At 44.9% G+C, this 10,120-nt stretch overlaps 1 protein-coding gene across 1 annotated transcript in view; it reads right to left on the bottom strand.

The window, feature by feature from the left end:
• Window positions 1-2,333: 2,333 nt before the first annotated feature.
• SNX19 (sorting nexin 19) overlaps window positions 2,334-10,120 on the bottom strand; it is a 54,088-nt gene continuing 46,301 nt past the window's right edge. The window contains exons 9-11 of the mRNA XM_084803642.1: window positions 5,692-5,876; window positions 3,613-3,700; window positions 2,334-2,955 (exon numbers count right to left, since the gene is read on the bottom strand). Coding sequence (XP_084659768.1) covers window positions 2,820-2,955; window positions 3,613-3,700; window positions 5,692-5,876 — 409 coding nt within the window. The 3' untranslated portion in view covers window positions 2,334-2,819. The remainder of the gene's footprint in view (window positions 2,956-3,612; window positions 3,701-5,691; window positions 5,877-10,120) is intronic.

Here is a 10,120-nt window from a genome sequence, read left to right as displayed (position 1 = left end):
GGATGGAAGAAACTGTGGGGAGAAAGGAAAACATCTCTTTGAAGCCTCCTTACTTCAAATAACACCCAACTTTAAATGCTGAAGGTATACTAAAGACAAAGCCCAAGACACTGTGGGGCAACAGATCACTTATCCTTTCCCCCAGCCTGCTCATACTGTTAGGGATGCTGTTCACATACAGCTCTCCCAAACATGTTACTCCACCTGTTTGACATAGCAGCACTTACTTGATGCATAGGGCATGCTGTCCTAAATGCACATACACGATACCTGGATTGCAACCTAGCAACCTCAATTATATGATGGGCCAGAACGTGTACCTCCATCCGTTCTTGCCCTGTTGAGGATAGAAGGAGGTACAGCTGTAATTTAGATGCTATTTGATTCTATATTATTATTATTATTAGCTTGCATATCGAAGTAATGCTGAGCCTCCAGGTATGGAGTTGTTAGGAAACCTCATTAGACATATCCATTATCCATAACATCCATCCTCACAAACACTGCAATACTGCCAAGCCAACTCTTTGGTGTAGGGTTCCCAATTTGATCTGGTATTAATTATGCTGTATTTTGTGAGAGGATAAGTGCTTAATCTTAGAACTGTTGACACTGGAAATAACCCAGTCTAGCCTGGGGTGGATATTAGGGAAAGGAACTTGGCTTTTGCAGCTATCGCCACATCATGTGTTGCGCAAATGTTCGCTTTAGTTGTAGGTAATGGATTTCCGACAGCATCTGGGATCTTTCTCTGGCATGTCTAATCTGGAATAATATATGATCCAAGTGCTTTGCCGTATAGGGTTTCCCCTCATTTTAAAATGAAATTAATATTGTTTTAATTCTTGGCTTGAACTTAAAAAAAAAGATGCATTCCCTCTACCTACTTGGTCCTGCCCTTTTTCAATGATTGGGACACAGTCAGCCATGACAGATCGGATCACTGCAACCTGCTTTATGTGGTACTACCACTAAAGATAGGTTGGAAGCTCCAGCTGGTGCAGAACAGAGTCTGGTTCCTGTCGATCACCAGGCAGCAGAAAGCATATTACTTTTATTGTGGCTCCTATGTTCAATTCAAAGTGCCGTTTATCGCCTTTATAGTCCTTAACAGCTTGGGATCAGTGTAATTTATGGAACTACTTTTCCACCTCCCTTTCCTTTCCGATTGTCTAGTAAGGCTTTACTTGGGGCCAAACTAGACATTAAATCAGCCATGCAATTAGCGATCATGTGAATGGATTTTACATTGTAAATTGCAGGCGAGGAAGACCTGAACCACATCAGGACCAGGGTTGGGGAGACAGATGGGGACTTTAACCATTTGCCCTCCACTGCTATTTGCATCAGGAGGAAAGTTCCCATTGATGCCAATGGCAGCTTTCTTCATGTAAACAGGAGGCACAGGGGTGGAGGCAATCTTGATCTGGACCACGGGGGTAAGGCAAAAGATTAAACCTACCCTGATATTGATTGGGGTCCCAGCATCTGCAATTTACACTCTTAAAGCCACACATGCAACTGCCAGTTGCTTGAATCATGTAATGTCCTATGTGTTCCTTTTACCCATTTAGTTGGAACTTCTGAATATGTCGCTTCTGGGTGCTGGCAACCATATTAGGGAACAGTCTACCCAAGCTAATTCTCTTCTTATAAAGGAAGAATAGGTCTTGACTGTGGATGTGTGTGCATTATCCTTTTGTGTGACGTGGTTCTAGTATGGAATAAGGAGCGATTAAGCGGCCTTTTCCTACACAATACTGCTCAAGTCTTTCATCCCCCTACAGCATCCCCTTCCAAAATGTTCAACCACATTGCCAACTGAGGCTCCATTCACACAATCCTTAGGCAGACAGCAACCTGATTTTTCCCCTATATGGACTGACTGCCTACATTCAATTCAGGCAGTCGTTCCATTGAAAGCACACTTGAAACTATACTGTCAGCACTGACAGGAACAAGGTGGCCTGCCTCACGCTTAAGAATCTACATACCAAGAAGTGGGGATTGGGACACATTCTCTCACTTGCTTGGGTAGGTCTGTGTATGATGGCAGCCACACAGACCAGCATCCTATCTGTTTGACCTCACCCTTGCAGCAGCCCTTCATAAAGAAGTAGGAAGAAACATATGAATTAGCTAAAAAAGGAATGGAGATATATAAATTAGCCAGTGACTGAGCTACAGATTCAGATGGTGTTCTGTCATCGACTTGTGCTCTGCAGATCATCTTGCTGATTCTACCAATTCCATACAATAATCAAACTTTCACTTGGATAGTTTTTTGCTTTAAGAGACAATGCAAATCTCAAGAACAGTTACATGCACACCAATAAAGGGAGAGTGGATTTATTTACTAAATGTTTGGTTTTCTTCTCTTCATTGCAATTGTTTTGTAGGGAAGAAGAACGGACAGGTATCATGAAATGGAATGCCCATATAGCTACAGGTAGTCTTGGAGTGTCCAGCTTAAACACAGCTTTAAAAGACATGCAGGGAATAAAATCACATCTATCCAGGAAAGTCAGTGAAGTCTTGTTCTATTCTCAAGATTATTCACTTCTTCAAGAAGAGGATACCTTCTAATGAAGAACTGGTTTTCAGTTCTCCCACGTTATGAAACCGACACTATTTTGCAGTGCAAATACTTTGGATCATACATCTAAGATTCAGCAGCCACTGAAAGTCAGTCTTATGGGCCTTCTTCTACAGCCCTCTTGGCTCAGTCCAACAGAAATGTAATGTCAAAGAATTGATGCTTATGGTTTCTCCTCTACACACGCTCTCTGTTCCTTGGCTGCTACCAACACCAGTCTGAGTTACTGGGATGAAGGACCAGCTCTCTCAGCCACTCCACAGACAGATGTAGCTACAGATGTTGTTTTAGACTTATCTATTTGGGGATCAGGAATCAAAAACTCCAGTAGGATGTCTGAAAGGCAGTAAACCATGTGCCTGAAAGAAAGGAGAAAACAGGATTTTAATGGCACTTGAAAGTTTGGCTGAGATTCCAAGCACGAATGGCCATCCAGATGAAGTGGTGACCACTATACAACCCAGCGCCTCAGCTCAATACAGACTACAACGAAGAGGGGAAATATTTGGATGACATGTGATCAATAATGCTGAATAGGCTGAATTGCACAAATAATAATACTCAACATTTATATAGTGCAGAGGTGATGAAACGTTTTCAGCACAAGGGCTGCATTGCATTCTGAAGAAGCTCGGGGGCGGGGGGGCTGCATTCCAGGGGTGGGCGGGACCAAAGGCGAAGTGGGCAGGGCTACAGGCAAGTGGATGGGGCCAGTCCCCCACCATGCCATTGTTGCCAATTTATAGCAGGAAGCATGTATATACAGAACTAAGCAGGGCAAGCCTCTGCATGTCTACTCAGAAGTAAGCAGGACTGAATTACTCAGCAGCTTTCTCTCTGTCCTGCAAGGAAAAGGTCTTATTGAAGATGACTAGAGGTAAGTGCTTTCCCCTGTTAAGCACTGTGAAAGGGAGCCTTCTCCAGCTCTAAGCGAGGACAAGCACTTCTCTCGGATCAGCTGCCCATTGTACACATGTCTTTATTTGCCTGTAATGATGCCATGATGCCAAGATTACCTGTTTATGATGGGATGCTGCATGGACTCGAGGACTAGGCTCCAGCTCTGCCGGCATTTACTGGTCCCAAGGATTTCTAAGAGGAATTCTGTGGACATCAGAGATTGGCATGAATTCCCAAGGGCAATTTGACTCTCACAATATAACCCCTGGTGTATACAGTGAGATTTTTCATTATTTGGATACCAACAACTTGCTTGGAACAGAATAAATATCACCAGAAGTCAGTTGTCGTTTGAATGACTATACCCTTTAAATAGATCTCACGGACTTAAAATCAAATGGATTATCCAGCCTTCCCGACTCCTGATTCTAGAGGAAGATTCCTGATGAGACAAACAACCCTAATGATGAAAACTCTAAGGTAATATCTTCGAAGCCGCAGTTTATGCTTAACAAGTCATGTGTACAGAGTTTAGACATGCACACAAGCCACAAAGAACTGTCTCACTCAGGGGTGTTGAACCCCTTGCAGCCTGAGGGCCGAATTCCATTTCAGAGAAGCTCTTGGGGGCCGTATTCCAGTGGTGGGGTAGGGCCAAAAGAGGAGGGGCCAACAATACCAGCCTAGTTTAGCTTAAGTATTAAAGCCTTAGGAGTGACATTTCAACCTTTTAGAATGGGGGAAAACTGCACCAAAGCTGGGAAATCACCAAACCATTGGTGCTTAGGGGCTAGGGGGTGGGGCCAGGGGGTGTGACCATCTGAGAAACCCTGGACAACCAGATTGGGATCCCACGCAGGCCAGATTTGGCCCCCAGGCCTGAGGTTCTGCACCCCTGGCTTAACCATTTAGAGCAGAATATTAAGGCTGTGACAAAATTTTAGGTATTTCATTTTCCTAAAACCAAACAACCAGGCTTCTAGCCCTCATGGTTGCACTCAGTGTGGTTTATGATTTAACAGTATGGCTTGCCATCTCAAATGCATGGCATTAAAAGGGGTTAGGGAAGGAACTGGGAGGGATAGGGAAAATAAGGAAGTTGAGGTACCAACTCTTTCATGCTGTGACACAAGGAAGAGGTGAAATGGCCACCAAAGGATGAAGATTTGGGAGGTGAAGAGCCAAATGGCAGTTCATCACACAAATGGCATTTGTTTAAATGGCATTCAAAGCCTTAAATGGCTTGGGGCCAGGTTATCTGAAGGATCGCCTCCTCCTCCCATATGTATCTGCCTGGACCCTAAGATCATCTTCACGGGTCCTTCTCCAGGAACTCCTGCCAAAAGAGGTAAGGCAGGTGGTTACCAGGAAAAAGGCATTTTCTGTTGTGAGACCCCAGTTGTGGAATGAACTCCCTAGAGAGGTTCCCCTGGCGCCTACATCGTACTCTTTTCCGCACCAGATGAAGACCTTTTTATTTTCCCAGACATTTTTAGCATTTTAGTATTCCATTTTAGCTCTGCTGTCTTAAATCTGCTATTGCGTTTTAAATATCTGCACTGCTGCTAGGTTTTACTCTGGTTGCATTCTTATTCTGCAGTTTTAATCTATTATTTTTTATATTGCATTTTCTGTTGTATTTTGTGGTTTTAATTTTGTGAACTGTGCAGAAATCTTCAGCTATTGGGTGGTATAAAAATGAACTAACTAAATAAATAACCCTAGCCTAGCTAACAGAGGGACCTTTGCTATCTTACGTCTCCCTCAACTACTGCCAGGTGGAATGGCTGATGATGAAGACACTTTTGGAAGGGGAGAAACCAAATGGCGGGGAGCCCCAGCCAGGCTGCCTCACCTATTCCTCTGCTGCAGTCAGGTAGAACAGCAGCTGATGTGGACAATTCTGGGAGGGGAGATGCCAAGTGGCCTTTGGTGGATGGCACTCCACTGTCTCCTCTCCCTGTCTGATGCAGCCAGGGGAGAAACAGGATCTGCTTGCTCTTGCTTTACCCCCTGATCCCAGAGACCCATGCCATCATGCTCAACCATGATATTCAGACCGTTATCTGAACCAGAGGAAATCTTAGCCTAGGATGAACCTTGGAGTCCTACACCGCCATGTGAATGAGCTAGTTTGCAACACCAGTTCATTACGACCCTTCACTTGCACAAAGAAACAAACAAGCCTCACTCACCAGGCAGGATTCCCATGAGAATCTGCAAGGCCTGACTTTCTGCTGCTGCCTTCTGCTCCTCTGTCCTGAGTGGTTTGGGTACCATGGGGAGAACTCCACCAGGCCATATCGATTCCTGAAGCAACCTGAGGTACTGCACCCAGCGCTGAGTGCAGGTCAGATTGTCCACTTGAACTTCCAACCACCTGTAGAGGGGGATGGGTGGTAGTGGAGGAAAGAGATTTTTGATCGATATTTGCTATGCACCACTTTAAATCTGCAAAGCTGGAACCTCATGCAACCGCTGCTATTTAAAAGCCCAATGCTTTACAATAATATCGCACAGACAGTAAACAGGCTAAAAATAAACACGCTGATGGACCCAAACACAGGAGGTGTTTATTTGGGGTGCTTGAGAAAGTATTTTCATGCCAGTCCTTTGGGCAAAAATAGCTTGACTGTGAATATAAAAAGAAAATGAACCCATTGCTGAGCCATGACTGGTACTTCAAATGAGAAACTGACCATGTCAGACCTGAGCAGTTTTGACCCAGACAGTATAAAAAAAGAGAGAGAAAGCAGAAGCAGTGGGTGTTGCCTCTCCATTTGGAAATGCATTGCTTATGCATGCCATAACAGGGTCTGTGTTTCAAACAGATGCTGACAGAGGGATGAAGCCATTGCTAAAAGAGAACGGGTTTCATACCAGTGCTTACAATGATGCGAAGCAGGGCCAGCGTCAGGAGTGGGCATTGTTGGGCACCTGCCGAGGTCCACACCCCAGAAGGGGCCAACTGCCCGCCCCCACCCCCCATTCTGTTGCTGCCATGTGATCTGTCCAAGCACGCGAGCAATGGCAAAAGCATGCTTGGAGGCCTGCTCTTGCTTTCTGGGCCGTGGTGTGGATTGGGCCCAGAGGGAAAAGGCATAAGGCAAGATGGACCCACTGGGGGTGACGCTGGTGAGAGGCCAAGGTTGGCTGAATGTGCCCTTCAAGAAGAGAAGAGCAACAGGAAAGGCCAGAGTTGGAGAAAAAAGAGAATCACAGATCTCTTCCCCAGCATCATCACCAGCTGACAGATTAATACATCTTCTGAGTGGGGAGCAAAAGAAGAGCAATGCCTGAAAGGATGCGAACAGCAGAGGGTTGGTCTGCACATTCCTGCACATCACTTGATGGCTCGCAAATGTGGCTTGGTCTACGTTTTCAGCAGAATGAGGTGGGGATGAGGTAGTGGAGTCCTGAGATGGCAGAATGGGCTATACCATTGCAAAATGTAGGTGGTGGATCGCATCTTTAAAACTGTCCCGGCAAGTAAAAAAGTAACACCTCCTAAGAAAGATTCAAGACCAGCCAGTTCCCTATCGAGTTTTCTCCTTGTTCACATATGCTAAAAAATATTATCCCCCACCTGCAGCTTATATGGTACAGTCCATTCTAGCACCTCATAGGAGCTTTATGCCAAGCCAGATCTTTGTTCCACCTAGCTCAGTCTTATCTATTCTGACTGGCCATGGCTCTCCAGGGTCTTTCCCAGCCCTACCTGGAGATGCCAGGGATTGAAACTGGTAGCTTCTACATGCAAAGCACATGCTGTGCCTCTGAGCCTTGCCCCCTCCCCTCAGAATTTCCCTCACTACTTGAAGGATTGCCTTTTCCTGTACCAGCCTGCCTGGACTCTGAGGTCATCAACAGAGGCTCTTCTTACCTGCCCTCCACCAAAGGTGGTTAATACAATGGAGAGAGCTTTCTCAGTGGTGGCCCCACACCTCTGGAATCAACTACAATCAGGGGTTCGTCAAGCCCCTTCTTTGCAGATCTTCAGGAAAGCTCTGAAGATCCACCTGTTTTTGCTGGCCTTCCCTTAAGTCGGGGCCATTGGTATTTCCTGATAAATTTAGTTTTTAATGATTTTAATTGGCATTCTCTGTTTTTATAGATTTTACTGGAACATGTTTTATGGATTTTTAATTGTATCCACTTTGCGTGATTTTATCTTGTACACTGCCTTGAGAGGGTTCCACCCTTAAAGGCGGCCTAGAAACAATTTTAGATAGCAGAATTCAACTGCTTGCAGAATTCAACCTTTCAGGGCAGTGGATGTGAATTGCCTGTGACCAGAAAGTTATTTTTTATAAGGTTCTCAAGCAGTTTCCTATCCAGGCTCTGTCCAGAGCCATGCCCACTTAGCTTCAGCAAAGTTGCTGCATCATGTGGCTTCAGACTATAACCCTAGAATACACACACTGACCTGGTCTGTATGAAACAGTAGGCCAGAATATGAGTTGTTGAATCCTAGGTTGTCGTTACATGTGAACTTGGAACTGTGGGTTGACTATGGTTTGTTAACCACAACCCAAGAAGAGAACACATGGTTTGTTGCTGGGTTGGTTTAATGGGCTGTTTATCGGTTGTCATTACATGCGAACCCAGAACCACGGCTTGTTTCGTAAAGAAAATCCAGCTGCTCTACATGCCAGCACTACACTGCTGCAAATTTGGGATATAGGGAGGAAGCAGGCAAAGGAGGAGGCAATCTAACAACCCAGGAATTGAAAATCAACCTGCACTTTGTGTGACTGCCTGGCAGACAAATCACTGGTAAACTCTGGATAAGGCAACAACACATACTCTGGGTTGTTGTTATGTGCAAACCAAGTCACAGCATTCTCATCTATTAGAAACAAATGGGACCAACAACAAAATGTTGCAGTGTACAGTGCTCCTGTTCACTATCCCAATCCCTCGGCCATGTCCTCCTCCATTCCAGTCCCCTTCCCATCCAATTTTCCACCCCCAGCCCCAACTCCAGCACTCTATGGCCACTGAGCAGGCCTCACTGGGCTGTTTTGGGGGGAGGAACCCACATTAGGATTCCCCCCCGCCCTTTTTTATACTTCTTCAAACAGTGGTGTTCCTCCAGGCCTACTCATAGCTCCCTTTTGTGTGTGGATAGCACAGCTCTGGGTGCATCAGAGACAGAACTCATGCCCGGACAACAGAACTAATAGGAAACGATGAGTCCAGCTTCTAAAAAGGCTGTCATTTTGCCTCCTCTGCATCCTCAGAAAAGTTGTTTTAAGCACATCTCCCACTCTCAGCATCTGGCAATGCCACAATTCCCTGGTATTACAATCCCTGCCTTTCCTCTTATGCTGGAAAACTTGGACCCGGCAGCAGCCCACAGAGCAAACTAAACTTTGCTGAGCAAGTTGCTAAATAGTGTGTGAGGGAGAGAACAAAAAGAAAGAAAGAAACCTCCAATAAATCAGCAAATATGAAGCACTCAGAATGCTTCCCAAGAACTGGCCAAGAACAGAAGAAAGCAGCTCAGTATTTTACTGGAAATGTTACTCTTGCCTACCCTGTAAAAGTTTACAATGGTATAAACCGTGAACAATGTGTTCTGTACCCCTGGCTGGAGGACAGTATGATGAAGTGTTTGTTTAGCAGAACTGTGATCCTTCCTGACCTCAGAGGGATGGGAGAGAAGCTAACTAAGCTCACAGCTGCTTTGCCAGTTTACATCTAGCAGAAGGAATAAACGTCTCAGGCCCAACTCCAGGCCCAGCCTCCCCTTAAGAGGGCATACATCTGGAGACAGTCAGAGGCTGGACAAACCTTCATGCCCTGCTTGTAACCTTCCTGGAGGCATCTAGGAAAACAGAAATCGGTTAGATCAGGGCTGGGAAACCTGCGACCCTCAAGATGTTGTTGGACTACAACAGGATTTACCCAGTTTGCATATTCCGGACTGAACATGAACTCAGATGCAATTTGTGGTCAAGTCTGTATATTTCCAAGCTTGCAATGTTATTTGCGGATCAATCAATCAATCAATGCATTCGACAGCAATCGATGGGAGAAAAATGCATACCTTTCCAGGATGCGTACGTTTGGAAAAATACACACAAAAATACGCATGGATTTTCATGCGAAAAGAAAAATAAACAAACAAATCAAAGCTTGTAATCTGATATGGACTCGAGTCAGAACAAAGTTTGAAATGGAATTCTGAGAACTTTAGGCGAGATCGACTTTTGCTGATTCCCACATGCCAAGGTTCTAGTCCCCACTCAGCCATGAAGCTCACTGGGTGATTTTGGGCCACTCACTGCCTCTCAACCTAACCTACTTCACAGGGTTGTGAGGATAAAATGTAGAGGAGGAGGACCATATAAGCTGCCTTGGGTTCCTTGTGAGAGAGAAAAAAAGGCAGGCTATAAATATAATAATAAATACTTTTACTATGCTTTTTGGAAGTTGCTTTGAAAAAATGCTTTGAATTTTTAAAAGGCATGATATAAATGTCTGAAATAAATACAAACTAGGCAACTCCTAGTTTATGCCCTTATCCCAGCTTTTCAGCACAAAATTCTTCCCCTGTGCGGCTCACAATAGTTTAAAGCAAAATGTTTGCCTCCAACATCTGTTACAATCAGCACAACA

This window comes from Heloderma suspectum, chromosome 6 (assembly GCF_057233095.1).
Source record: "Heloderma suspectum isolate Gila_16-S chromosome 6, 16-S_ref, whole genome shotgun sequence".
In the NCBI taxonomy this organism is placed as follows: Eukaryota; Metazoa; Chordata; class Lepidosauria; order Squamata; family Helodermatidae; genus Heloderma; species Heloderma suspectum.
Note: the sequence above shows the minus strand (reverse complement) of the source record. Positions and strands in the feature narration are given on the sequence as shown.